Here is a 27,543-nt window from a genome sequence, read left to right as displayed (position 1 = left end):
CGTAATTTGTCACCGCCCCGCGGCGGGCGGGCCGGGAACGGCGTCCCGGAGCCGTGGGGACCCGCCGGTGCGGAGGGTGCGGGGGTAGAAAGGCGGGGAGCAGGCGCGGGGTGCACGGGGAGCAGGAGTGGGTGCAGGGCGGGTGCACGGGTGGGTGCAGGGGGAACAGGAGTGGGAGCAGGGTGGGTGCATGGGGAGCAGGGGTGGGCGCAGGGGGTGCCAGGCCAGGGAAGCCGGGAAGCCGCAGAGGGGGGCCGGGAGGTTGCAGGGGTTGTGCAGGAGGTTCGGGGCAGGGGAGCTTGGGGCGCAGGCAGGGAAGAGCCGGGGGGTGCAGGAGAGCTGAGTGCAGGCAGGGCAGAGGCCGCCGGTCACAAGGGTCCCCGACCGCTGCGCGGGGACGAAGGCGCAGGGATGCATGTCCCGCTCTTGCAGCGGCGAGCGGAGCCCAACGTGTCCGGGCTGTCACAACGCCCGGCTCCGGCTGCCTGCATCCCTGCCTTGCCTCGTGGCAGGAAGCAGGCAGGAGGGAGGCCAGGTCGGGGTGACCTGCAGGGCCTGGGCCACCCCAGGGATCCACACGGGACCGGGAGATAAAACAGGAGGGAGCGAGACCTTCCCAGGAGGCACCCGGTTCTGCTCTGGGGCACCCCAGCCTCCGCGTTTCCGGATGTTTGGAGTAAAACTGGGTGCTGGGGTTGGACTGAACCTGTGAATTCTGGGATGCTGGGCTCTTATGGAGCAGACGGGGGATCTAGCAGTGGATGGGGGCCACACTGACCCCCAAAACCTGTCCGAGCCATGGCTGAGTGGGTCAGCATCAGCTCCATGCTCGTGGCTTTGCTGGCAGCGTCCCAGTGCGGGCGAGCTCCGGGGCTGCAGGATGATGCCCACCACATGCCTGTCCCACTGCTGCCTGATCTCTCTCCCTTGCAGGCAGCCACGTTGGCCCCGAGCTGCTGCCGTGGGCACCATGAGGGGTCTCTGGGCCCTTGCGCTCGTGGGGCTCGTCAGCGCCTGCGAGGCGAAGGAGCTGCCGCCGGCAGAAGGTAAGGGGCACTGGGAGCAAGGGCTTGGGGTCTGCACAGGAGCAGCCTCCTCCTTGCCTGTCCCTGGGCAGAGGAGGGAGAAGAGGGCTGGTCAGATCCAGGGATCACAGGGCAGAGGTGGCCAGGGGACACCATGAGCCGTGCCAGGTGGCCGGCACGCTGGCGGCCGGAGTGGCGGCTGGGGACATCAGCTCCCTGCTGAGCACCAGCTACCGTGGCTCTGGGGCTTTGCTCAGCATCCCGTGCGGGCAGGGCACCAGGGAGAGCTGAGCAAGCCCTGCCACGGGGAGCCAGCCCAGGGACACCCCGCCATCGCCCCCGTAGCAGCCGAGTGCCGGGAACACCCCATGGCCCAGGCCGTGCTCACGGAGGGAGCGGGCTTGGCCATGCTCCGGCCGCGGGGCCCTCGCTGCCAGCTGGCGGCAAAGGCAGCGCCGTCCGGCAGCACGCGCGGGAGCTGGGTCCGGGCGGGAGTGAGCGGGGGCTGCTCTGTAGGTGAGCCAGGACCGCTCGGGGCAGCGGCGAGGATGCGCAGAGCTCCTGAGGGGGTTTTGGCCTCCGGCTGCGAGGTGGGGAGAGATTTGGCCATGGTGCATGCCACCGGTGGAGGGCTTGGGGCTGTCCCCGTGCAGCTGGGGACAGGGGGATGATGACTGAGCCCGTGGGGATCCCCATCAAGGCCTCCCTGGCTGCGCGGCCGCTGTGCTTGGGTCCCGGCATGGGGCTGGCCGCAGCTCGGGGTGAGCTCGAGGCGGATGGCGGGGAGGAGCTGCTGGCAGCAAAGCCACGGTTGCATCAGTTTTTGCGGGGGTGGAGCGGTGGCTCATCCCGGCAGGGCCCGGGGGCTGCCCCGCTTTGCCCGTGCAAGGCACTCCACGGCCGGCACCGGCACCCACTGTCCCGCACGGCATGGCCACCCAGCTCCGGACCCTTCGTGAGAGAAATGAGGGCTGGGGAGATGAGGTTTTCCCTTAGGGGCAGCGCTGGGGCCGGGAGAGGCTTCAAAGCAGATTGTGCCGGAGGTGATTTATGCCTCGCTTTCCGCCCCCTGCCCCGCTGCGGATGATCTCACCGCCGGCAGGAGGGGGCTCCGCTCCTGGCTGCAACACGTGCCTGTGGGGCCAGCTCCAGTACCGCGGCCCCCGCTGCTGCCGCCGTGCCGGGGGTCCCGAGGGCGAGGGGCACCTCCCTGCGCTGCTGCTGGCCGTGTGCGAGCGAGCGGTCAGCCTGCGGGAGACGCGCCGTGGTGGTGCCTGGCCCTGGGGTGGAGGTGGGCAGTGGGGCGGCGGGGGCCAGAACCGACCCTCGGGAACAGCCCCTCCAGGTCTGGTGTGTGCATGGAGACAAAACATATTCCTCCTTCAATACCCCATTGTTTCCTCCTCTATCTTGCGCCTCCCAACATCTGGTAGCATCCAGCGGAGGTGGATTGATGCTGCTGGAGCAATAATATATCAGCGCGGTTGCAAACAGCACCAGCATCCCCGTGATCGCGACTGACAAGGCATTTCCTGCGGCTCAGCCTCTCCCCATCCCCTGGCCCGGCCCTCGTGCCTGTCCCCTGGGGCCACCAGGTCCGAAGATGTCACCCGGATGGGACAGGAAGGCCAGCGGGCAGCTCTGGGTGCCATCTCCCCGCCTTGCGTGTCTGTGGCACCCGTCCGAGTCTCCTGATGCCGATTCCAGCTGCGGGGCTGTTTTGAGGCAAAACACGCAGCAACTGGGAAAAGCATTTCACCTGGTGAACTTGCTGCGGGAGGCGGCCGGCGCCAGCTCTGAGCTCACCCTCCGTCCCTTCCAAACCTGCTGCTTCGCTCCTGGAGGGCTGTTTGCAAGGAGACGATGCTGTCGTGGGAGCCGTATTTGCTGGAGCCGTGCTGCCCTGTGGCTGCCAGCAGCCTCGGCGTGCCGGGGGGCCGGGGCGAGCTCCCGGCAGCGCCCCGAGACCTGCAGGGACTTGGGGGGCTCCGCACGGTCTGACCCCGCTTGTACAGCGTCCCTGGGGACATGGCGGTGATGTGCTGATTTGCCTTGCAGGGGAGCTGTGCCCGCAGCTCTGGGACGAGGATCTGGTCGGGGGCAAGTATGAGAACATAACGGGTAAGGAAAGCCCCCCTCACCCTGCAGACGGGGGTCCCGCACAGCCCCAACTCCCCGGGGATGGGCTCCTTGCCCTGCCTGGAGAGCGTCAGCGCTCGGCACCCAGGTCTCACCCCCTCCACTCTGTCCTGCAGGTTTTAACCTGATTAAAAGGTTCGACCTGCTGAAGATCTCCTCCATCAAGAAAGTCCGCAACCCGAGGGGGCCGGTGGTGCTCCGGCTGGGTGCCGTGCCGCTGGTCCAGCCCACGCAGTGAGTGCAGGTGGTTCGTGGGGTGGCCCTTGGTGGCCAGAGCGCCAGTGGGCACCATCCCTGCGTGTTTTAAGGATGGGGCCCCGGGCAAAGCTCTTTAGACTTCACCCTTACCTTGTGCTGGAGAGGCCAGGCAGCTCCGTGGCACCCGGGGGGACGCAGAGGTGCCGGTGGTGCAGCCCCGGGGCTTCCCAAGCCACCTTCCTCCTAGAAAGTAAATCACGGGCTGCAGCAGCTCGGCTGGGTCGTGGCCAGCCCTTACGCAACCGCGGCTCTGTGGCTGCTCTGTGTCTGCTCTCCTCGGCTTGGCAGGCGCTCGCTGGGGTCTAGACAAGCTCAAAACGCTGCACAGCTCTGAGCAGGCACTGCTGGGTTTGCTGGGGCCACAGGGGTTTGCTGGGGAAGGCACACAGAGACCAGCCCTCAGCCCCACCGTCTCCAGCACGTCCTGCCCGGCCGTGCCCGACGGGCAAGGGCTGGCAGGGATGCTGCAGCGTGGCAAGGTGGGAGCAGGTCCACGTCCTCGGGAGCTGTTCCTGGAGGAAGCTGCTGCGGTTTGCACGGCTACCTCCTCCGGCCCGCCTGTCCCCACATCACCCCGGGGCTGGCACACGGCTACGCCGGGCACAGGGCTCTCCTGAGGGCGAAGGAAACCCAGCCTTGGCTCCTGACCTGGGCAGCCAAGTCCTTAGATGGCTTTGAGATGGCGGATGCTCCGGGCTGGTGTTGCTCTTGGCTGGGTGCCTGTGGCAGCCCAGAGACAGCCCTGGGGAGCGCTTAGCACAAGGGTGGCCCAGCAGCCAGGTTGTGAGTCCCGGGTGGGCACCCATGGGTGCCCCTCTGCCCTGGCCCTGCGCTTGGGTGCCCCATGAGGACATCCCTGTGCCCTGCGGAGAGCAGAGGGGACCGCCAGGTCCTGCTTGCTTTCCATGCCTTGGTCCCGCTCCAGAGCGGTGGCTTGGAAAATTGCTGGCGTGGTGGAGCCGAGGCCAGGAGCTGAGTGGAGCCCGAAGCAAATATTTCCAGTGGTTGAGTGGGCTGCGGGCGAGCTGGGCATGGTCCCACCGGGGAACGGCTGCCCTGCTCCCCGCCGTGCGAGGGGGGACCAGGCTGCCGGTGGGAGGTGGGTGCCACGGCTGCCCACTGCCCACTGCCTGCGTGGGAGCATCCGTCCCACAGAGCCCGTGGGGTCAGGGATGCATTTCCCAGCTGCCTGAGGACAAAATTCAATACCATGGTGATAAATGCATGGCCCCAGGTGCTGCAGCCGCCCCAGGAGGGCCGTGTTTGGGGGTGCGCGGTGGAGACGGTGGCTGTGCCGTGGGGCAGGGATGGGGATGGGGGTGCCTGGGGGAGGCTGGGCTCGGCCCCCTCCACCGCATGCGTGTCCGGCTGGTGCGAGGGGTGCAGGCCTGTGCTTTGGGGGGACGGTCCGAGCTCCCCGTGCCGTGCCAGGACGGGAGGAAGCGTCTCTGCCGTCTGCCTTGTGTTCAGCTCCTGTTGCATAAGTGCTGGCGTCTCCGGCAGCCACAGCCCGCCGTCCGCCTGAGACACAAACAGCTCCAGGTCCAGGCGCTGCCGTGTGGGGCCGGGACTGGATCTGCCCCGATGGCACCGATGGGGACAGACCCTGGCGGGACCCATGGGGGCTGTTGGGGTGATGCTGCCAGCGGGTGCCATGTGGGTGGGGGTATTGGGGCTGGTGCTGCCGCCGGCTTTGGTGCAAACGCCGGCATCGGAGCTCGGTGCAGGGTCTGGCCGCCCCTGACGCCTGTCCCCGCAGGCAGGTGTTTCCCCGTGGCCTCCCCCCTGCCTTCACGCTCGTCCTCACCCTGCTGCTGAAGAAGAACAGCACCGGGGAGCACTGGTACCTCTTCCAGGTCACCGACCGGCAGGGCTACCCCCAGGTACGGCCCTGGGGTGGTGGGACGTGCCAGCGGCGAGGGGACAGCCAGGAGCTGTCCCCGAGCGCGGTGTTGTCCCCTCTCTGCCCAGCTCTCCTTGGCCGTGCATGGCCCTGAGAAGAGCCTGGAGTTTCAAGCCAGGGCGCCGGGGGCCGCGTTCGTCAGCGCTGTCTTCGCGGGGAAGGCCGTGGCGTCCCTCTTCGACGGGCGGTGGCACAAGGTGGCGGTGGCCGTGCAGAGCCACTCCATCTCCATCCACCTCGACTGCGCCTCCATCTCCTCCAAGCCGCTGGCATCCTGGCGAGCACTGGCCCCGGAGGGCAACGCCTTCCTGGGGCTGGATGCCGTGCGCGGCACCCCGGTCCGGGTGAGTCCCCGTGGGGGTGCGGGCACGCTCTGCCTGCGGTGCAGGATCCGTCCCTGCCTGCTCCTGACCTGCTGCCCCCTTCCCACTGCAGTTCGACATCCAGCAAGCTCAGATCTACTGTGACGCCGAGCTGGCCAGGCAGGAGGGGTGCTGCGAGATCTCGGCCAGCGGGGTGAGTCCCCCCGAGCCCCACCCCGGTCCCGGCAGCGCCCTGGCATTGCCCTGCATGGTCAGGGTTTTCCCCAGAGGGGAAACTGAGGCATGGTGAGGGCAGGTCTCTTAGCCAGAGCTCCCCTGTGGGTCACCTCCTGCTCGTGGTGGCTGGGGACGCAGAGCAGCTCTCCACCAGCCCTGGGACATCACTCGATGCCTGTCCCCATGGCCAGCACAGGGCACGGTGCAGGATGCATCCCTTTCCCGAATCGCACTGGGTGCTCAGGCAGGGCTGGGGCTCTTGGCTCTCACCCTGTCAGCCCTCCGACCCCCCTCTTTCCCAGCAGTGCCTTGTGGAAGCACCCAAGACCCGTCGGCAAGCAGAGCTGATGCAGAGCAGCAACCTCATCGAGATCTCACCGCAGCCGGAGGGCCGGGTGTACACCCGCTGCTTCTGCCTGGAGGAGCCGCTGGGCGCGGTGAGCTCCCGCATCCCGCCGGCAGCCTGGCACAGGCCCCCAGCCCGGCGTGGGATGCTCCCGGCCCCGCGGGGTGGGCAGTGCTCGGCCGCTGCGCCGGGTGCCTGGTGCTGCCGAGCCGGCAGCCGCGTTGATTCAGCCCCTGGAAAAGCCCTGTCTCACATTTTCCGTCGCGCCAGGCTCAGTGCGAGGGGAGGGAGGGAGCTGGTGGCGGCCAGACGGCAGGGAGCGAGGGAGGGGAGGGCTCCTGCAGCCCCGCCGCCGGTCTGCTCCGGCTGAGCTGCCGGCTCAGAGCTTAGCCCGAGGCAGGTCGCACCCATGGGTGCCCCAGGCAGGATAACCCAGGGGTGCATGGGGAGGTAGCACCCTGGGGTGCACAGGCAGCATAATCCCCGGTGCGTGGGGAGGTATCGCCCAGGGGTGCACGGGGAGGTAGCACCCATGGGTACTCTGCTCTCTCCACAGGAGCCAGTGAGGACCTCGGGGAGGACTGGCCTGAAGGGAGATCACGGGCAGAAGGTGAGGGGAGGTGGGAGAGGGTGTCCCAGCCCAGCTGCACCAGTCCCGGCACGCCTGGCTCCACTCCCCTTCCTACTGCCGGTGCCGGTGTCGTGCTGGGGCCCATCCACACCCTGAGCTGGGTCTGTCCCTGTTCCATTCGGGAACTTTCTGCTGCTGCCAGAGCTGCAAGGACGCCTGCAGAAGCCGCTGCTCTACTCCCCCGAGCAGGAATTGAGGCCCCACTTAACTCTTCGCTGCTGCTGGAGCGATCCCAGCCATGGCCAAGAGCCTCTTTGTTCCCTCTGAGCGTCTCCAGAGCGCTGCTGGAGCTGGGAAGCATCTCCAGTGCGCTCCGTGCCCCATCCTTGCCTGGGGCTGCTGCATCCCCACGGTGGGATCCTGCTGGGGATCCCCAGGGTGCAGACTGGGTCCCACAGTGTGGACTGGGGGCCATGGGGCTTGCGGGGGCTACAAGCCCGCCTGGCTTTTCTTTTCACCCTCTGCTCCCTGTCGCTTCCCCGCAGGGTGGCAGGGGCCACCCCTGGCAGCCAGGGACACCCAGTGAGGGGGTGAGGTGTGGGGCTGGCCCTGGCTGGGGGATGGAAGCCCAGGGGGCTGCGCTCAGCCCTGCTGGCACCGGCACCCGGGCGTGGGGTGTGGGCAGCCCCATCCTCCTGGCCCCAGTCCCATGGGAGCACGCTGGAGCAGCTGGTTTGGCCTGGTGGAGCTGCGGTCAAGCCACAAAGCCGCAGGGAGAGCCGGGTGCCAGGCCAGCCGCTCTCCTCGCCTCCCCGGGGATGCAGTGGGGGGAAAATGCTCTCCTGGCTTTTCCCTTCTCTGTCCCAGGCATCCCCCTGTGCCCATGGGCACCCCAGGGCTGGCGGGGAGAGATGCTGCTGGGTGAGCCCCTCGGGTTTGGGGTGCTCGGGGGAGTGGGTTGTGGGTGCTGTAGGGTTGTGGGTGCCGTGGGTGGTGCATGAAGCCGGTGCAAGCCTCCATCCCCATCTCTTCCAGTGCCCGCCCTGCTCGCCACAGACGGCCTCGGCAAATGTGAGTGTGCCACCGGGCAGCACTGGGCTGTGCTGGCGGGAGGAGATGGGGACCCTGACCCATTTGCTGGGGCTGGGCTGTGAGCTGCGGCTGGCAAAAGCCACCGGGGTGCTGGCCCAGTGTCATCTGCCGCTCTGCCATCGCTGCCAGCCCCCTGCGACCCACGGTTCCTCCTGGCCCGGGGCCTGGCAACATCTGGCTGCGGGGAAGGTCTCTGATCCCTTCCAGATGTGGCCCCATCCCTATGGCAACCTCTGGCTGGAGGCGTGGGGCTGATGATGGGAGGACGGTGGATGTTTGGGACCCTGTGTGCCCCATGGGGCTCCCGGGGTGGCACTTGGGGACAGGGTGATGGGAGGATGGGGACTGCAGCAGGGATGGGGCTCTCTCCTGCTGCCGTTTGGAGGCATTGTGCCCTTGCAGGGCTCCGGACACTGCTGGACACCTGTCTCCTCTCTCCCTAGGTCACGCTTGGTCCCCCGGGTCCAAAGGTAGGTTTGTCACCCCCCAGGACATGCAGAGCCCAGCTCTAGCAGGGATGTGGCTATGCAGACCCTCGGCTGTGCCTGGAGCATCCCTGTGCAGGAGCCGTGGGCCCCGCTGTGGGCACACACATGGACATGGGGACACCCATTCCCCATCTCGTCACCCACACTTCCCCTCTCTTGCAGGGCGGGAAGGGCGAGCGTGGCCTCCCCGGCACCACTGGCAGCAAGGGGGAGAAAGGCGACCGTGTGAGTGTCCCCAGCCGTGTCGTGGGCAGGGACCCCCCTGCCCTGGGGGCACTCCCTGCGGTGGTCCTCAGCACACGGGGGTCCCGCTGCCCTGGGGAGCGCTCCTGCCCGCCATGGCCCCCCGTCCTCGGCCATGGCCGGGGCAGGCAGAGCCCCTGAGCTGCCTCCTGCCTTCCCACAGGGCGCTGACTGCGTGCGCACCCACCCCGGCGGCCCCGTGCAGGTGAGACACCCCCCCCCCCCCCGTGTACCCCAACTTTGGCTCTGCTGGCCCTCCTCACCCCACTCCCTCCTCCTCCCCAGTGCGCTGAGGGGCCACGGGGCGAGAAGGGGCAGCGCGGAGAGGCGGTAAGTGATGCTCGGCGGATGGGGCCGCGGCACGGGGACCTGGCCGTGCTCCCCCCACCACGTCTCATGCGTACCCGGGGCTGGGGCGCGGGGGTCCGGACCCAAGGAGACAGCTCAGTGGGTGGTGGTGGGATGAAAGGAGCGGTGGCGCGAGTGGGAGGGAAGCCCTGCATGAGCCCACCCGCGGGCACCCACTTTGCCCTGCTGTTCCCACGCAGGGGCTCCCAGGGGCAGCCGGTGCCGATGGGCAGAAGGTAAGTCCAGCCCGCCCGTGGGTCCCGGCATTGCAGCGGGGATGACTGCCCTGCACGTCCCGGGATGGCGGCAGAGGTGCCGGGACCTGCCGGTGCCAACCCGGGTAGCATGGGAGACGACATGGGTGACGTCCCTCTGTCCTACAGGGCCAGAAGGGCGAGAAGGGCGACGGGGGACTGCAGGGCAAGCCGGGGCGCCCGGGGCGCGATGTGAGTAGTACGGGGTGGTACCTGGGCATCCCCTGCGGCACCCCCCGGGGTGGCGGGGTCCAGCCGCTGGAGCAGCCCGCCCCATGGCGTGCACGGCGCTGCACGTGCGGAGCCTTCACACCCCGCTCTCCTCCCGGCAGGGCCGGCCCGGAGAGATTTGCGTGGTGGGCCCCAAGGGCCAGAAGGTAGGTGGGGGCTCAGGGGGTGGGAGGGTGGGGGCACCCGGCAGCGGCACTGGCACTGACACCCCCCTTGCCTTCCAGGGTGACCCTGGCCTTGTGGGACCCGAGGGGCTGGCCGGCGAGCCGGGGCCCCCGGGGAAGCCAGGCTCTCCAGGGATTGGCTTTCCAGGGAAGCCGGTAAGGATGCCCGTGCCATGGGGCTGTGCCTGGGCAGCGTCCCCGGCTCAGCACACGGTGGCTGCGGATGGGCATCACCACAGGAGGGGGCGAGGTGCCCCCTCGGGCTCTGCAATGGGGCTGGCTGGCCGGGGCGCTCGGGCAGGGCTAACGCCATCCTCTGTCCCTTTCAGGGTGACCCTGGTGGCCCCCCGGGTCCAAAGGGAGAAAAGGTGAGTGGGAGGAAAAGGGGTCCCAACCGCCCCCCGTCCTGCCCAAGGGCAGCTCGGCGCAGCAGGCGGTGGGTCGTGCCGGGGATCCCCGGCTGGAGCCGGATCTGCCACAGCTGAGTCAGCGTTGGCTCGTGGTGCCGCTGGCTGGGCAAGCCCCAGCTGGGTGGCCCAGGGCTCGGCTTGTGGGGGCAGGGAACCCTCCCGGGGGGAGAAGGGTGCTGGGGGTGCTGGGAGCCGTGGCTTTCTCCCTTGTGGGCTCAGGCTCTCCTGTCTCTGGCTCCAGGGCAGCTCAGGAGCTCCTGGACCCGGAGGATCGCCTGGGACACCCGTGAGTACCGTGAGCCTGGAGCCAAAGCCCGGGGTCAGGGATGGGTTTCTTGGCTCAGGGTTGGGGCTGCTTGGCCAGAGCAGCAGCAGGATCCAAGCCCAGGCACGGAGAGGGGTTTGGGAGAGCCGGCAGCCTCGTTTAGGGCTGGGACCGTCCCACGCCATGGCTGGTGGCAGGAGTTGAGGGGTGCTGGGTGGCATCGCCAGGGCAAACCTTGGTCTCAGGGCTCCCTGAAGCAGCCCTGTCCCCTGCCTTCCTCCCGCAGGGACCCCCCGGTGTCCTGGGGCCGAAAGGAGACAAGGTGGGTGCAGCAGCAGGGTGGCCCGGTGGGGGCTGTGCCATGCCTCGCTGTGCCATGGCCACGGGCACGGCAGCCCCTGCCGGCACGGCTCCACCGCGGTGCCCATCCCCTGGGCTCGGGGCTGCTTGGGGCATCTCGGGGGCCACCCCGATGACCCCCCAGCCCAGGGCTGCATCTCACTGTCCCCGTGGACAGGGTGAGCCATGCGAGGTGTGTCCCACTGTCTCCGAGGGGACGCTTGGTGCCACCGGGCTGCCCGGCAAGCCAGGACCCAGGGGAGCGCCCGGAGCGCCTGGCAAGGACGGGGTCTCGGTGAGTCTGAACCTGGGGGCTTGTGGGCAGGCATGCGGGGTGGAGGGCAGAGCAGGGTCTCGGCTCAGCATCCCTAACGTTTCCTCTTTGTTTCCTCCTCCCCAGGACAGACCTGGCCCCGCGGGACCCAAAGGGGACAGGGTAGGTGACATGGGGCTGAGGGGTGGGCTGGCTCATCCCCAGCTGGAGCGGGGGACGCCAAGAAACCATCCATCCCGCGCTGGCAGCGCCTGGCCCAGCTCCTCTGTTTCCTCCTCAGGGAGATCCCGGCATCCACGGGATGAAAGGGGAGAAGGTGAGTGTCCATCCCTCCATCCCACCCGCCTGCTCGCCAGGCAGTCCCCGCAGCCCCCCTGAGCCGTGCCCTCTCCCTGCCCTGGCAGGGGGACTCCTGCCTGTCCTGCGATGCCCGTGTCCTCGCCGCACTGCTGCGGGGTCCCACCGAGGGGCCTGAGGGTGTGCCGGCACCGGCGCTGCTGCAGCCGGGGCCGCTGGTGAGTACGCGGGGCTGAGCCCTCGTCTCCCACGCTGGAGGGGTGCCCCGGCCGCCCCGGGGCCGTGTGGGTGCTGGGTGTGTGACCGCACGGGGCGTTCAGCAGGGTGAAGCGGGGCTCCCCGGGCTGGCTGGCATCAAGGGTGAGAAGGTGAGTGACCCCAACACCCACCCCCCCTTTCTGCACCCCCTGAGAGAGCAGCAGTGGCTGCATCGCCCCGTGGGGTCGGGGCAGGCTTGGCTTCCTTCGGGGCCTGATCCTGACCCTAATGTCTTGCAGGGGGATGGCGGCCAGGACGGACCCACGGGCAGACCGGTGAGTGGGGATGCGGGGGCTCAGGGTGGGTGCTGGGAGCCCAGGGGTGCAGGAGCCGGGTGCTGGGGGCCATACTCTCATCTTTGCTGTGGATTCTTGATGCAGGGGCTCCCGGGAGACAAAGGGGATCCAGGCGTGCAGGGGCTCAAAGGAGAGAAGGTGAGCCCTGCGATGGGGACCCCCCGGGACCCCGCTCCCTGCCCCATTCCTGAAACCTCCCCAGCTGAGTCCCGTGGAACTCGTTGCATGGGACAGCCCTGAGATGGGGAGAGCAGCAGGGGCTGCAGGGCCCCCTCGCAGTGCTCTGGCCCCCAAAGCCGTGCTCCGACTGGGATGTCCCCTCCACAGGGTGAGCCGTGCGGGCAGTGCCCTCCTGCGCCACAGGCCCTCGAAGGGGCAGCAACGGTGCTGGCCGTGCCCGGGCCACCGGGGGAGAGGGGCCAGGGTGGCCCCCCGGGCAGAGCGGTGAGTGCCCCCCGCCCTCGCAGGTGCCCGTTTTGGGGGATGCTCTGGCCTGACCCATTCCTCCGTTCCCCCAGGGCAGACCCGGCGATGCTGGCCAGAAGGGACAGAAGGTGAGAGGGGCTGGGGAGGGGGCTCCAGCGGGGCTGGGGGCAGCAGAGGGGTCTGCAGCCTCCCCGGGCTGTGGGGTTGGGAGTGCTGCGTGCCCCCCTGCCAGCCTTGTCCCCTCTCTTTGCCAGGGGGATGTGGGCAGCCCCGGGGACCCAGGCACCCCGGGCATGGCCGGTCTCCCGGGGCTGTCGGGTGAGCCTGGCATCAGGGGTCCGGCTGGCCCCAAAGGCGAGAAGGTGAGACCCCCGTGCTTGTGTGGGGACCCACGTCCCATCACCCCAGTGTCACCCGCCCCCTGCATCCCTCACCCATCCCAACCTCCATCCCTCACCCATCCCATTCTCCCCTCCTGTGCTCCCTCCTCTGCAGGGAGACGCCTGCGAGCCCAGTCCCGCTCCAACTGGGGACTTCTCGGATGTTGTTGGCATTCCGGGAAAACCCGGGGCCAAAGGCGACCAGGGCCCCCCGGGCATCGGCCAGCCGGGCAGACCCGTGAGTGCCCCCTCCCCGCCGTGCCGTGGGTGCCCGGTGGCATTGTGCCCTCGGGGCTGACCCTGGTGTGTTTTAGGGGAAGCCGGGACTGCCGGGGGTTCAGGGCCCCGCCGGGCTGAAGGGGCTGCAGGTGAGCGGGGCCATGGGGGGCTGGATGGGGGGGCGGCTTTGGGGCCGCTCACTGCCCCTCTGTCTCCCTAGGGTGAGCCGGGACCGCGGGGGATCGGCCAGCCAGGACCGCAGGTGGGTGTGCGGGGTGCTTGTGCCATGCCGTGCCATGCCAGGCAGCTCTGCCGGCTCTCACGCGCTGTTCTTCCCAGGGAGAGCCCGGGAGCACCGGACCACCCGGGACACCCGTAAGTAGCGTTTTGGGCTGCCCAGCCCTGGGAGATGGGCAGCCGCCAGCCCCCCGATTCCTGCAAGCGGGGGGATCGCACCCCTGCAGCATCAGCCCCCCGGTGCGGGTGGTGGCAGCGGGGTCCTGGCCAGACCACCCTGGGGACAGCGCTGTCACCGCGGCTCGCTGGGTGGGCAGGGGGGCTGCCTGGGGCTGCCGGGGGGAGCTAATGCCCTCTCCTGCCCCCAGGGCCCCCCCGGACCCCAGGGACCCCCGGGGATGGCAGCAGAGAAAGGTGCCAAGGTAAGGGAGCGTCCCCCAGCCCTCCCCCCCCACCCTGTCCCCCCACTCCTGCTGTCCTTCCTCTGCAGGGATCTCCGGGGCCCAAAGGTGCCGTGGGACCCCCTGGGCCACCAGGGACCAGCATCACAGGGCCACCGGTAAGTCCTGCCCTCCAGGACAGGCATCGCCGTCCTCACCCAGCCCCTTGACACTGGCTAAAAACCACCATGCCACAGTCCGAGCCCGGAGCTGAGCTTCCTCACCCTCCTCTTCCTCGCAGGGCCCTGAAGGGCAGCGGGGGCTCCCCGGGGTGCCCGGGTCCAGCGGGCAGCCGGTAGGTACAGGGGGTGGCAGAGGGGCCGTGCCTGTGAGCGCGGGCAGCGCGGTGCTGAGCCGCCGTGCCCCGGTGCTCGCCCGGCCGTGGGTGGGGGGCACAGGGGGTGCCTGCTAACGCACATCTCCCGCTTTCCTCCTCGCAGGGGGAGAAGGGCGCCCGGGGCGAGAAGGTGAGTCGGGGTCGGGGTCGAGCCGTACCCCCTGCCACCCCGCCGCCCTCCCTGCCCTCACCTCCTCTCTCTGCAGGGAGACCCCGGGGAGTGCGCCTGCCCTCCCAGCCCCCGCCAGGACCCCAGCTACGCCGGGATGCCGGTAAGCACCATGGGCACCCATGGGCACCCCCGGGCTCCTCTTCAGCCCCGCTGAATGCTCTTTCCCTTCTCTCGGCCCCAGGGAGCCCCAGGACTGTGGACTGGGATGTCCTGGCAGCCGCAACCGGGCCCGCAGGTGGGTGCTGCCCCCGCTGCTCTGCGCCCGCCAGCCCCCCACCCCCCACCACCTCACCCCCCGCCTCTCTCTGTTTGTGTTTTGGGGTGTTGCAGGGTCCCCCCGGAGCCCCCGGCCCCCCTGGCCCCCCCGGTGCCCCAGGCCGCCAGGTGAGCGATGGGAGATGGGAGCGGCAGTGGGTGAGCTGAGACTGATCCTGCCCAGCTTTTAGCACGGGATTTAAATATTCAAGCTCTCTCCTTGGCTTTAGGGGATGCCAGGACACAACGGTTTACCGGGACTGCCCGGACCGGCCGGAGACCTGGTAGGTAGCGCCTGTGCCCGCAGCGGCTCCCCCCGCAGCACCCATCCTGCTCCCCCCAGCGTGGGCACCGTCCCCTTCCCTCCTGCATCTCTTCCAGGGGCCGCTGGCCGTCATGGCCGAGAGGAACATTGAGGTGCTGAAGGTGAGAGCATGGGGATGGGGCACCTTCCCTCCAGGGGACCCCGAGCTCCTCGGGGTGCCCCTGACTCCCCGCCTCCTCCCAGACCCTCTGCGGGGACTGCGTCCAGCTGCAGGCAGCCTTCGAAGCGCCCAGCAGCGTCAAGGGGGAGAAGGGGGACAGGGGCATGCCGGGCGCCCCTGGCACCGAGAGCTGCGCCCACGTGAGTATTTGCCCACCTCTGGGTGGGAATCCCGGTGCCCAAAAACCCCTGATGATGGTGGGTCTTGGGGTGAAGTGCAGGGATGCTCCCGAGCCCCCGGGCATCGGCTTGTGTGGCAGTTGTGCAGAGCAGCAGGCGCTTGCAGGGCTGGGCACGCTCTGGGCACGCTCTGGGCACGCTCTGGGCACGCTGGTCCTGCCCGGTGTGCAGGCAGGCTCCCATGCACAGCTCCCACCTGCCTGGATGGGGTCCCCGGGGAGGGTGATGGGCTTGTCCTGTGCAGGGGCCGGTGCAGGCTGGAGCAGCGGGTGCTGAGCACCTGAGGGGTGCAGGATGCAGGGCTCCATGCCCTGCTGTGCCCCGCGGCTCCTCCAGTGCATCCCTGCAGGGGATCCCCAGGTGACTCCTGGGTTTTCTTCCAGTGCTTTGCCCAGTTCCCGAGTGCGGAGGAGGCGCGGGTGAGTGAATTGTGCCACCTGGCACCCTCTCCCTGCCCCTGGGGCTGAGCTGCTACCCCGGTCTGGCTTCCCGGTCCCCAGGGTGCCGCCGGGTGCTGCAGGGATGGTCCCCGCTGGGGCAGGACCCGGCACCGTAGCCCTGTTGTGGGAGCGGCCGGGGCTTTGGGGAGCGGAGGTTGCTTTGGGGGGCACTTGGCAGGGCTTGGCGGGGCTCGGCCGTGGGCAGCAGGCAGAGCTGGCACTGGCTTCTGACGTGTCCCCGCTCCCTTCAGGGTGACAGTCCTGACCCAGACTGCGTGGGCGATCCCGGGCTGCCGGGCGCCCCGGGCATCCCTGGCGAGAGAGGCGAGCAGGTGGGTGCGCTCCCCATCCTCTGCGCTGTCCCGCTCCTCTGGCCATCCAGCCCTTCCCAGTGGCCACAGGGGCCATGACAGGTCCCTCAGTGTCCCTCGGAGCTGGAGCAGGGCCAGGTCCCTGTCCCCGCACCGTGGTCACGCCCAATGCACCCGTCTCTTCCACAGGGCTCACCAGGACTACGGGGACCCCCGGGGCCACCCGGGCCCATCGTAAGTACCCCTGCCCGGGGTGGGGGGCTGCCGGGCTGTGCAGGCATCATGTTATGGTCCTGGGGGACTTGGAGCCCCCCACCGCAAGTTGCCAAGGAGGCCCGGCACTTTGCCCCAAGGCCGTGGTGATGGGCAGAGGGCCGGGGCCACGGCCAGGCGGAGGTGCAGCACAGCATGGCTGTCCCCCGGCGAGTCTGGAGACGGAGGCAAAGGCGCTGCCAGCCCAGAGATGGAGCAGGAGCCCGGCTTGGTGGGAGGCTGAGGCCAAGCCAGCCCACTCCTGGCCACTCTGCGGTGCCCCAAGGGCTCAGCCCAGGCTCCCGGGAGCCATTTCCAGGCTGTGACCTCCCTGTTTCTCCCCTCAGGGCCCCCCAGGCTTTCCTGGAACGCCTGGCGCACCCGGACTGCCCGTAAGGACCCAGCACGGCTCTGCTCTGTGCCCTCTGTCGCTGCCGCTTGGTTTGGCTGTGTCCCCTGTCCCTGTCCCTCCTGGGAGCAGCCGCAGCCCAGCTGCCCCCTTCCCCTTCCACCCCATCTCCATCCTCCCATTTCCACCTCCATCCCCATGCAGGGAGTCTCAGCAGACCCGCGGTCTGCAGGCTCGGGAATGCTCTTCCTGAGCTCAGGGACCTGGCGCTGGCACTCGCTGGTCCTGGTGCAGCTGCCCCCGGTGCCCCGTGTTGGGGCCCTTCGCTGTGGGACCCGGGTGTGCTGGGGATGGCCGCAGTCCCCGGCTGGCCTGGCTCGGCTGCCCGGCTGTGCTCGGTATGCCGGGGACCTGCTCTCCCGGCTTGGTGCCCACGGCTCATCACAGCTCCTGTGGAGCGTGTTGGGTGCACAAGGTGGCACCCAGCTGCTGCCCCGTCGCCAGCTGCCCTGGGGACTCCCCTTGTGCGTGCCGGGAGGATCCCTCCATGCAGCCGGTGCTGCCTGGGCTCATCCTCCTCCTCCCCTGGTCCCCAGCTCCGCTGGGGTCAGCCAGCCTCCACCACCATCTCCATCTTGATCTTCATTTCCATCTTCATCTTCATCCTCATCTTCATCTTCATCCTCCTGCTCCCACCCGTGCTCCCTCCTAGCATGAGGTGGCGGTGGGGCTGCGCCAGCGGCTCTTGGAGGATCCTGTCCTCCCTTGCCGGCGCCAGCCGTGTCCTGCTCCTGTCCCCTCATCCACTAATGTCACCGTAACACCACAGTCTGTGTGGGTCTCTGTGGGTCTGTGTGGGTCGTCGCTCTGCGGTGTGCCAGCGTGTCCTGTCCCGCCTCCACCGCCTCAGCACCACGTCACCCCACTAACCCACCCCAGCGGTCCCATGACACGGAGCCCAGGGGCTCCCGGCTGTCACCCGTGCCTGGCGTGCCCCGGGAGGACGGGGAGGCAGCGGGTGGCACCAGGCTGGAGCTATGGTCTAAAGCGTGTCCTGGGCAGTGGCCTGGGTGCCGGGAGCTGGGCACCCCACACAGCCCCTCCAGGGCTGAGCCTTCCACGGCCCCGTGGCACCGGGGCTGCCTAGGGGTCCTACCCGCGGGCCACGGCGTGGGGGGCACAGGCAGCAGTGACCCGCGGCTGGGTGTGAGCGTACCCGGCCACGCTCGGGCATTGAACCCGCTGCACCTGGCTGGCACCATGGGTGGAGGGAGCTCAGCCGGGTGCCGAGCGGGTCCTCCCTGGTGCCTGGAGGTGCCGGGCAGGCTGGGGCCGGCACAGGCTGGCGGAGATCACAGACCCCATGGGCTGTGCCCGGGTCCTTGGCCCCGCGCTCTGCCCGGCTGTGCTGGCAGGTGGGCACAGCCCCGGGCAGGGGCCGCAACAGACCCCCTGCAGCTCCTCTCTTCTCCCTCGAAGGGTCTCCAGGGGGAACGTGGCCCTGCCGGGCTTGCCGGAGCCAAAGGGGAGCCGGTGAGTGGTGTGGGAGGAGGGGACGGGGGGACACCAGTGCCACGTGGGCTTTGGGCACCTGGCTGGGGCATTGCAGGTGGCTCAGCATCTTCCTCCTCCTGCACAGGGACCTCCAGGGCAGCCTGGCTACCCCGGCGCGACGGGTCCCCCCGGCCTTCCCGTGAGTACCGCGGGGAGCCAGGCAGCATCTGCCAGCCCCCAGCCACCTTGTGTGTCCCCGTGTCCCTCCCTGGTGCCCACTGGGGCTCCCCATGCTGCCAGGGACAGCCATGTCCCTGCAGGACTCATCCCTGTCCCATCCATCCATCCTCTGTCCCACACATTCCCGGTGCCCTATCCATTGCCCGGCTGTTCACTCCATCCATGCCCCATCCGTCTGTGCCCCGTGCATGCCCTGTCTGTGCCCCATCCTTCCCCATCCATCCCCTCCGCCCCATGTCCCATCTGGGCCCCATGTCCCAGCTCGTCCCCTGTCCTGCGCGGGGCCTTCATCTCCTTCCTTCCCCAGGGCATCAAAGGCGAGCGAGGCTACGTGGGCCCCCCTGGGGAGAAGGGGGAACTGGTGAGTCCCTCAGGGCCATGCTGCCGGGGCGGAGGGGCTGGGGGCTCTCCCAGGTGCCCCCTCACTGCGGGCACCGGGGCTGAGGTCCTTCCAGTCACATCCATCTGACCGCATTCCTCCCCTTCCCAGGGACCCCCCGGCTTGGATGGCCTCCCCGGTCCCACGGGACCAGCGGTAGGTGCCCACCCTGATCGGCTGCTGGGGGGGCTGTTGGGGGGGTACTGGGGGCAGCGGTGGTGGCTGCGGGTGCAGCAAGGTGCTCCCCACCCACCTCATCCCCTCTCTCCACAGGGGCCAAGGGGCGAGCGTGGGCTCCCAGGCAGTGCTGGCGAGAAGGGGGACCAGGTGAGCATCCCCGAGGGGCCCACGGGGACGGGGATCCCCGGGACCCCCGTTGGGCAGGATGCAGCCGTCGGGGCCCGGATCAGCTCTCGTCTCTCCGCAGGGTTTCCAGGGCCAGCCCGGCTTCCCGGGGCCGCCGGTGAGTACATCCCGCTGGGGCTGCGGGGAGCGATGCTCCGGCACAGTGAGGTGTCCCCAGGAGATGATGCTCAGCCCCAGCTGTGTGTCCCCATGTCCCCACGGGGCTGGGGAGCCGGCCGGGGCTGGGGACAGGGGTTTCTCCCAGACAGACACAGGGACGTCCCATGGGACGGGGTTTGGAGAGCAGCCCCAGAGCAAACCCGTTAAAATTGGTTTGGAGATGGTGGGCTGTGTGGGGCTGGGCTCTCCTGCCACGATGCCCCCCCCTCACTCAACACCCTTCTTCTCTTTAGGGGCCCCCCGGCTTCCCAGGGAAGGTCGGTCCGGCCGGGCCACCAGGGCCCGCAGCCGAGAAGGTGAGTGCCGTGGGTGAGTGCCACCGGCATGTGGCTGCATGGTGGCACCGCTCATCCCTCGGGCTGGTGGCCGGGTTTGGCCCCTGCTCTGCAGGGTGGCCGAGGGGTGCCCGGCCTGGGCTGCTCCCATGACCTCCTGTGGCTCTTGCAGGGCAGCGAGGGCATGCGTGGGCCCACGGGGATGCCAGGGCCCCCCGGACCTCCTGGACCTCCAGGCATCCAGGTAAGACCCCCTCCATGCCACCCTGCCACCCCTGGGGGCAGAGGGGACAGGACCAGTGGTATCATGGTGCTCCTGGGGAGTGCTGCTGGCTGGATCTGCTCCCCAGGGACCTGTTCCCATGGCCTGGGGTGCCCAGAGCAGGTCCCTTGGGGACCCCCAGAGCTCCTCGGTGCAAACCAGCCTCTGACACCCCCTCCTCGTCCCTGCAGGGCCCCGCAGGCTTGGAAGGACTGGACGGCAAGGACGGCAAGCCAGGGCTGCGGGTGAGGCTCCAGGGCTCTCCCGGGTGCTGGTGGGGGGAGCAGCCACGCTGCAACCCCCCCAGGACACCCCCAACCCCTATCTCTTTCTCCCCAGGGTGACCCTGGCCCCCCTGGGCCACCAGGGATGATGGGTCCTCCGGTGAGTGACAGCCTTCCTTGGCACCCCTCCCTGGTGCTCGGTGCCTGGCATGTCCCTGCAGCCAGGTCTGGGTGTCCCCTGAGCTGGGACTGTCCCACTGCATGCTCCCAGGGGCTCTGAGCCCGAGGGGGTGGCTGGGCATCCCCCCCAGCCTGGGTGCTGCAAGTTGCGGTCCCCAGCGGAGACCAGGCTCAGGGTCACCTGCCTTGATCTGCTCCTGAGAGCCGGGACCCCCACCCAGCTCTTTTTTCCCTCCAGGGCTTCAAGGGGAAGACGGGGCACCCGGGTCTCCCAGGACCGAAGGTGAGCGATGGTGGCACTGGGGGACACGCGGTGGTGACAGCCCTGGTGACCTCAGTCCTGGGCCAGGGTCTCCACACATTGTGCTGCCCACGGTGTCCCTGCCTCCTTTTAGGGTGACTGCGGCAAACCCGGCCCCCCAGGGAGCACGGGCCGGCCGGGAGCAGAGGTGAGCCAGGGGGTGGGTGGGCACGGGAGCCCTGAGCTGGATGGGTCCCACGCTGCCCCTCATCACGCTGCCTTCCTCAGGGTGACCCCGGACCCATGGGACCCCAAGGCCGGCAGGGACCCCCAGGGCTCATTGTAAGTTGGACCTGCCCCCCTCGGCACACCGGGATGGTGCCCATGGCGGGGGCATGGTGGGGCCTCCCTCCAGCGCAGGGAGTGGGGGCATTTCCATGGCCCCCCACAGCTGACACCCCTCTCTCTGCCCCCAGGGCCCCCCTGGCAGCCCAGGGCAGCCGGGTCCCGCTGGCCTCGCCGGAGTGGTGAGTACTGCCTGGGGCCCGACCCTGCCCCGTCACAGCCCCAGCTGCGGGATGTGGGGGCCGGGTGGGTGCCTCGGAGGGTGGGTTTGGGGGTTGCTGTCCCCATCCTGCGCTGACTCCGACGCTCCGGGCTCCCTCCTGCCTTTATGCAGGGGCTGAAGGGCGAGCGGGGCTCTGTGGGGGAGCGAGGTCTGCCAGGGATGCCAGGACAGCCGGGACCCCCGGGCCACCCGGGACCGCCGGTGAGTGCAGCGGGGTGCGGGGAGGCAGCTGCAGACCTTGAGACCTGTACCGCACTGGTCACCCACTTTGATTTTGCAGGGGGAGCAGGGACCAGACGGACCCGTCGGTAAAGAGGTACGAGTGGGGGCTGGACTGTGGCACCCTCTGGCCTGGCCATGGTGTCCCCAGGGTGCCTGCGCAGGGGACATCCCTCCCACCCCGCTCCTCTGTGTCTCCCCAGGGTCCCCCAGGAAAACCTGGCATCGCGGGACCGGCTGGCCAGAAGGTGAGGGGAGAGCCCGGCCGCGGCCGTCCCGGCGCCCCGCAGCCCCATGTGTGGCCAGGGGTGCCGGGGCTCAGCCCTGCCTCTCCGCGTCTCCGCAGGGCGAAGCTGGATCCCCCGGCGAGAGAGGCTACCCTGGGGAGAAGGGCAGAGCCGGCATGCCCGGGGGGCCGGGGAAGAGCGGCTCCATGGGCCTCGTGGGGCCACGGGGGCCCGCGGGAGAGAGGGGCCCCCCCGGCTCGCCAGGACCTGCGGGCAGCCCGGGGCTGCCGGGCCCCCCAGGGATGATGGTAAGGAGGGATGGCCGGGGCGCGGGACCCCGTACCCCGCGGGGCCCGGTGGCAACGGCCCCTCGTGTGTCCCCAGGGAGACGTGGTGAATTACGACGAGATCAAGAGGTTCATCCAGCAGGAGCTGAGCAAGATGTTTGATGGTAAGGGGGCGGTGGGGGCGAGGGCCGGTCGCACCCCGGCATTGCCTCGTTCCCGCCGGCGCTGAGCGCAGCCACCTCTCCCCGCAGAGCGGATGGCGTACTACACCTCCCGGATGCACTTCCCAGTGGAGATGGTGGCATCCCCAGGGAGACCCGGTCCCCCGGGGAAGGACGGGCTGCCCGGCCGGCCGGGACCCCCCGGCTCCCCAGGGATGCCAGGGCAGATCGGCAGAGAGGGACGGCAGGGCGTGCCAGGCATGCGGGGTAGGTGCTGCTCCCCAGGGCCTTCCCGGTGTCCCCAAGTGCCGCGGTTGTGCCATGGTCTCACCCCTCTCCACCCACCTCTCTTCCAGGTGAGCCAGGCGCCAAAGGAGAGAAAGGGGAGAAAGGCGTGGGGATGATGGGGGATAGCGGCCCCCCGGGACCCCCAGGTGAGCCCCCTCCCTCTGGGTGGCCACCAGCCCCATGCTGGGGCTCGCTGCCAGCCCTGCACCCTGCCACCTCCCTCTCTCTCTCCATCTCTTCCAGGTCCCCAAGGGCCACCAGGCTATGGGAAGATGGGCCCCCCGGGCCCCGTGGGACAGCAGGGCATCCCCGGCATCCCCGGCCCCCCAGGTGCCACAGGGCAGCCGGGCAAGACGGGGCACTGCAGCCCGGCGGAGTGCCTGGGCGCCGTGCCCCTGGAGCAGCCCCTCTTCCAGCCCAAAAACGTCAAGGGCCCCTTTGGCTGAGGGGGTCCCTTCGGCTGAGGGGGTCCCCGTGCCCCCCGCCTTTGCTGTTAATATTGTTTCCCCGCTGTGCCGGGGTGTTGTACAGCTCCATCGTGATCGATCGCGAGGGCAGGTGGATCCTGCCTGGTCAAATACACCCATGCTGGTGCTCCCACGCTTCCCGCCTCCTTGATCGGCCACGGGCTGGATCCCCATCCCTGTCCCCATCCCCGTCCCCGAGGGACCCTGCTCTGCCCGGTCCTGGAGCCCTGGACCAGCACACGGGGCTGAGGCCACCCCGGCGGGGGGCACGGTGCCCCTGAGCCCCCTCCTGCCCTGCAGCCCTGGGCCTGATGGGGGAGATCCTGGGGAGATCCCAGCCCTGATCCTGGGGCATCCTGGCCCTGCCTCGGTGGAATCCCAGCCCAGCTCCCATGGGATCCCAGCCCTGATCTGGGGGGATCCTAGCCCTGCCTCTGGGCGCATTCCAGACCAGCTCCTGGGGAGATCCCAGTCCTGATTCCCATAGATCCCAGCCCTGATCCCAGGGCATCCCAGCCCTGGTCTGAGGGCATCCCAGACCAGCTCCTGGGGAGATCCCAGCCCTGATTCAAGGAGATCCCAGCCGTGATCTGAGAGGATCCCAGACCAGCTCCTGGGGAGATCCTAGTGCTGATCCCAGGGGATCCCAGCCGTGATCTGGGGGGATCCCAGCCCTGATCCTAGGATATCCCAGCCCTGATCCCAAGGGATCCCAGCCCTGCCTCTGGGGGAATCCCAAATCAGCTCTTGGGGAGATCCCAGCTCCAATGCTGGGGGGATCCTAGCTCTGCTCCCAGGCTTATCCCGGCCCTGCTCTTGGGCTGATCCTGGCCCTGCCTCTGGGGGGATCCCGGACCAGGTTCCCAGGGAGATCCCTGTCCTGCTCCTAGAGAGATCCTGGTCCTGCTCCCAGGGGGATCCCAGCCCTGATCTTGGGGGATGCCAGCCCCACTCCCAGGCTGATCCCGGCCCTGCTCCTGGGCTGATCCCGGCCCTGCTCCCAGGCCAATCCCAGCCCTGCTCCCGCGTAGATCCCGGCTCTGCCCCCGGGGGGCCCCCGCGGCCTCGGTGGGCCCCACCACGCTCAGATGCCGTTGCCGCCTTAAGCCCCCTGCGGCCACGCCCTTCCCGCGCGTCACCTCCTCGGGGGCGGGGGCCTCCGCGCGACCGCTCGCCGCAGCCAATGGACGAGCGCGCCGCCCGTGACGCTGCCGGGGCGGGGCCAGCGGGGCCGGTAGCGGTGTCATGGCGGCCTACCCGGGGCAGGTGGGGCCGCGGCGGCGGGGCGGGGGGCGCGGCGGGGCGGCGCGGGGCCCGGCGGGGCGGCGCGGGGCCCGGCGGGGCGGCGCGGGGCCCGGGGCCGGCCGCACACCGGGCTCTGTCTCCTCCCCAGGGCTTCCCCGGCGCAGGACAGGCCCCCGGCGCGCCCCCGGCCGGCCCCTACCCGGGGGCCCCCTACGGACAGCCCCCGCCCGGGGCTCCCTACGGAGGCGGCGCCGCGCCCGGAGGCCCCTACGGACAGCCTGGCAGCGGCCCCTACGGCGGCCCCCAGCCCGGGCCCTACGGAGGGCCGGCTCCCGGAGGTGAGCGGGGCCGCGAGGCGGGGGGGCCGCTTCTGCGGCCGGTGCCCGGGCCCCTGGGTCGCCCCGGGTCGGAATTGCAGGGCCGGGGCGGCGGGGAGGGGTGTCCCGCCCCCGCTCCGGGCCAGGGGGGGTTGGCTGGGCGCCTGTCACCCCCCGCAGCCGAATTCACCCCATGAATGAAACCGCAAAGGCCCAGTTTATTATTTTAAAATCCTGAGGAGGAGGAGGAAAGCGCCGAAGAAGCCGCAGCCCTGAGCACCAGCAATAAAACTTTACGGCTGCGCATCTGTCTCCCAGGTTTATGGGGCGGGAGCCCCGTGGTTGGCTCTCCAGTCCCGAGCTACGCGAGGGGTCTGATTTACTTCTCTCTCCCTGCCGCCAGACGCTACGTGCCAAGCCCCGGGCCTCGCTAACCTGTTTTTCCAGGATCATATTGCTGTAAAAAGCTGCTTAGAGCAGAAGTGCTGACTGGTCCCTGGGTGTTGGCTGTGTCCCCAGGGACGGACCAGCCAGCAGCCTCTCCGAGGGGAGGTGAGAGCTGCTGATGGCCTCTCCCCGTGCAGGCAATGCCCCCCCGGGCGTGGACCCTGAGGCCTTCGCCTGGTTCCAGGCAGTCGATGCCGATCGCAGCGGGTACATCTCCGTGAAGGAGCTGAAGCAGGCGCTGCTCAACTCCAACTGGTCGACGTTCAACGACGAGACCTGCCTGCTGATGATAAGTGAGTCTGGGCTCTCCCTGCCCTCCCCCTGCTTTTTATTCTCATCTCTTTGAGACGAGCCTCTGCCGGGGTGAAGCCCAGCCCAGCCTGCGTTCCCCTGCTACCTGAGCATCGCTTACCTTAGCACCTGGCCTGTAAGTGCTCTCTGGAGCAAGAGCTGGGCAAATCGAGCAGCTCCAAGCGCCCTTTTGGTGGAGGGCACGAGTCAGGGGCCCAAAATGCTGCTTGGGAAAGGGGACACAGCTTTCACGAGGCTGAACGAGCCCCCGCTCCCAGAGAGCCAGGGAGAAAGGGGAGGGAGAGCTCCAGTAGCAAGCCAGGGTTGCCCTGTTCCCCTGCTTGCCCCGGCATCAGATTTTGGTGCCATTTTCTACCAGCCTCTTAGGGATTGAATGGTCCTGATTAATCACAGTCCTGGCGGGGGAGGGCTTTTGGGGCCAGAGCGGGGTGCCGGGGAGCCATGGCGCAGACCCTGAGCTCTCGGGGAGTTTCTGCAGCATGTCCTTGCTCCACTCCTCGCTGCCCTGCTCCTGCTCTTTGCTCCTTCCTCCCCAGACATGTTTGATAAGACCAGGTCAGGACGCATAGACGTGTACGGCTTCTCAGCCTTGCTGCGCTTCATCCATCAGTGGAAGAACCTCTTCCAGCAGTACGACAGGGACCAGTCGGGCTCCATCAGCTTCAGCGAGCTCCAGCAAGGTGGGCGAGGGGCAGAAACACCACCCTGGCCCTTACCGAGCTCCCCGGGCACCACTGTCTGGCTCTGCTTGGTGTTTATTTCCAGCCTGGCCCAGTGATGACTCCTGGTGCCGTCCCTGCAGCAGGGCTGGGTGTCTCTGAGCTCCTGGGGTGCCTCCCATGCAGGCTACAGTCCACGCCTGGTGCTGAGCTGGGGCACGCTGGGCTGGTTAAACCGGCTGTGGCAGAGCTGGTGCTGAGCCTTCCCGTGGGGAAAGACGAGGAGCTGCAGCAGGGCTGTGGCTGAACCTCCTTCCTTAAGGAAACACAAAATCCTCCCCCCCAAATGGCACGTGGCTGAAGCCTGTTTTCTGGGAGGAACTCTTGGGCGTGTGTGTCTGATGGAGAGGAAAAACGTCTGGAATTCGTGCCTTGGTTTGGTTCCTCCCTCCGGAGAGCCCTGCCCGCGCACACCCGCCGGGGCAGTGGGAGATGGGGAGTGTGCCAGCGCAGGGGAGGGAGGGCACAGTCGCTCTCCCTCCCGTCGGGAAGGTTTAATCCCAGTGTTTCTTGCTCCCAGCTTTCTCCCAGATGGGCTATAACCTCAGCCCCCAGTTTAGCCAACTGCTGCTGGCCCGCTACGCCCAGCGATCCTCCAACCCCAGCATCCAGCTCGACCGCTTCATCCAGATCTGCATGCAGCTCCAGAGCACGACCGACGCCTTCCGCGAGAAGGACACGGGGCTGGTGGGCAACGTGCGGCTGAGCTACGAGGACTTCCTCACGATGGTCGTGACTCGCATGATGTGACGCCGTCGGCCGAGGGCTGCGAGCTGACCGGGGGCTCTGCGGGGCTCTCTGGGAGCAGCAGCCATCCTCGGCCTCGCGCTGGGACGTGGCTGAGCCTCTTCCTGAAGAGCGAGCTGCTCCCTCAGGATGGTTTTCCAGCCCGCTCCACCCGAGGAGCCCTGAGCCCTGCTGGGGCCCTCCCGGCTTCGATTCCTTGTCCCCGCTCCATGGCAGTGGGTGCCTCCACGCCAAACTGGAGCCTGGTTCTGGGGCCGTGCCGTGGGGTGGGACAGCCAAACCAGTAGCGAACCTGTGCCATGCCTCCCAGGGAGCGCTTAAATCTTCCCTCGCCAGACACAAAATCGTACTCAAACCCCATCTGCGCTGTCCCGCTGCTTGGCGGGATGTCTGCAGCGGAACAGCCCGGTCTCGGCGCGCTTTTGGGGACTCTCCGGTGGCCAAGAGCTGAGCCTTCGTTTGAAAAGCAGCACGAAGGGCGCAAGCAACAGCAGCGCTTGCGGCCGGCTGCGCTCGTCCTTCCTTGCCTCGCAGACGGCCCATCCTCGCCGGGAGCAGGTCCAGCCCCTCGGCTGTGCTGGAAATGCTCCTGCTTTCCCCGGGGTCCGAGCCCTGTTTCTCTCCAGGCTGCTGGAACAGGATCATCGTCCCCCTCCCTTGTTGCCAATGTCTGTTTTGATTCGTCTCTGTCTGCCGAAGCCAAACTCAGAAATGGTTTAGAGCTTATTTTTACAGCTTTTGAATAAAAGGCAACGTGTGCTGGCTGCTGGCTGGTTTGTGTTTGCAGAGCAGCTGGCGGGGACGCAGCCCTGCCCCGTGTCACCCCCGCGGGGCCAGCGGCAGCTTGGGGTGCGGGGAGGGGACGCGTCCTCCTGCTCTGGGTGCTGCTCCCAGGGCTCCGGACACTTTCCTGAAGTTAATTCCTGCACGTTTCATGTCAGCTTACAGAAAATAAGGCCCCGGGGGCTCCTGCCGAGATACAAGTAAAGATTTGAGCAACACAAAGGTTTTTTTTCCTGTGGTTTTAAAGTGATGCCCAGGTGCTTGTCCTTTAATTGGCCTTAATGAGAAACTCAGAGATGCTTTTTGAGACGCGTTGCTATTATATATTTGAAAGCATTTTTATAAAAGAAAACATTTAAAACCCTGGGTAACTTATCTGATGCTTTCAGAAGCAATAACCAGATGTCGGTGTTTTCCTCAGCTTCGGCCAAAGGCGGGACGTTTTGTTCCAGAGCGTCACGAATCAGTCCAGCGCTCGTTTTTGTCTTCTCTTGAGTCAGAGCCGCCCGGCCTCGCAGAGGCGGTGGGGCTGTGTGTCACCCCCGGCGCTGTCGCCCGCCCGGTGGCTGTCACCCCTCCGGGCCGGGGCTGTTGTGCAGCAGCAGGGAGGACGGGGCGGGGGGGGGTGATCCCAGCTGGGGTCGAGCGAGTGTGTGTGTAGGGGGATATAATAATCGTAATAATATTAATAATAGAATAATAATAAGAAGAAAT

The 27,543-nt window shown here is 68.4% G+C and overlaps 2 protein-coding genes across 3 annotated transcripts; both read left to right on the top strand.

The window, feature by feature from the left end:
* Positions 1-970: 970 nt before the first annotated feature.
* COL16A1 (collagen type XVI alpha 1 chain) lies at positions 971-22,238 on the top strand (the record flags this gene model as incomplete). The annotated part of the gene is made up of 70 exons (XM_082329356.1): positions 971-1,046; positions 3,084-3,146; positions 3,281-3,398; positions 5,182-5,305; positions 5,394-5,669; positions 5,761-5,841; positions 6,170-6,301; positions 6,767-6,820; positions 7,817-7,852; positions 8,317-8,343; positions 8,524-8,586; positions 8,768-8,809; positions 8,890-8,934; positions 9,153-9,188; positions 9,336-9,398; positions 9,539-9,583; positions 9,662-9,757; positions 9,931-9,969; positions 10,253-10,297; positions 10,563-10,598; positions 10,794-10,910; positions 11,016-11,051; positions 11,170-11,205; positions 11,294-11,404; positions 11,510-11,554; positions 11,684-11,719; positions 11,825-11,878; positions 12,068-12,184; positions 12,259-12,294; positions 12,421-12,528; positions 12,662-12,784; positions 12,861-12,914; positions 12,986-13,027; positions 13,105-13,140; positions 13,371-13,424; positions 13,493-13,561; positions 13,684-13,737; positions 13,883-13,909; positions 13,986-14,051; positions 14,133-14,186; positions 14,282-14,335; positions 14,437-14,490; positions 14,588-14,632; positions 14,715-14,831; positions 15,254-15,289; positions 15,562-15,642; positions 15,811-15,855; positions 16,221-16,265; positions 17,702-17,755; positions 17,862-17,915; positions 18,264-18,317; positions 18,447-18,491; positions 18,609-18,662; positions 18,763-18,798; positions 19,094-19,156; positions 19,308-19,379; positions 19,589-19,642; positions 19,737-19,781; positions 20,040-20,084; positions 20,197-20,250; positions 20,331-20,384; positions 20,519-20,569; positions 20,722-20,811; positions 20,891-20,926; positions 21,033-21,077; positions 21,176-21,364; positions 21,441-21,507; positions 21,595-21,771; positions 21,861-21,938; positions 22,036-22,238. 70 exons carry the CDS (start codon positions 971-973, stop codon positions 22,236-22,238), a joined length of 4,869 nt encoding a protein of 1,622 aa, XP_082185482.1.
* Positions 22,239-23,482: 1,244 nt separating this feature from the next.
* Positions 23,483-26,810, top strand: PEF1 (penta-EF-hand domain containing 1). Of its 2 annotated transcripts, XM_082329866.1 has the most exons (5): positions 23,483-23,525; positions 23,653-23,842; positions 24,406-24,561; positions 25,117-25,260; positions 25,820-26,810. In XM_082329866.1, the coding sequence occupies exons 1-5, from the start codon at positions 23,505-23,507 to the stop codon at positions 26,047-26,049; spliced, it is 741 nt and encodes a 246-aa protein (XP_082185992.1). In that variant the 5' UTR covers positions 23,483-23,504; the 3' UTR covers positions 26,050-26,810. The 2 variants fall into 2 exon arrangements, with proteins under 2 accessions (XP_082185992.1, XP_082185993.1); XM_082329867.1 differs by lacking the exon at positions 25,117-25,260.
* Positions 26,811-27,543: the final 733 nt, after the last annotated feature.

This window comes from Platalea leucorodia, assembly GCF_965183815.1.
Source record: "Platalea leucorodia genome assembly, chromosome: 18".
In the NCBI taxonomy this organism is placed as follows: domain Eukaryota; kingdom Metazoa; phylum Chordata; class Aves; order Pelecaniformes; family Threskiornithidae; genus Platalea; species Platalea leucorodia.
Note: the sequence above shows the minus strand (reverse complement) of the source record. Positions and strands in the feature narration are given on the sequence as shown.

Coding starts and splice junctions, on each gene's coding strand:
- PEF1 (XM_082329866.1), top strand. CDS start 23,505: ATGGCGGCCTACCCGGGGCAG. Junction 23,526..23,652: donor TGGCGGCCTACCCGGGGCAG/GTGGGGCCGCGG, acceptor TCTCCTCCCCAG/GGCTTCCCCGGCGCAGGACA. Junction 24,562..25,116: donor GACCTGCCTGCTGATGATAA/GTGAGTCTGGGC, acceptor CTTCCTCCCCAG/ACATGTTTGATAAGACCAGG.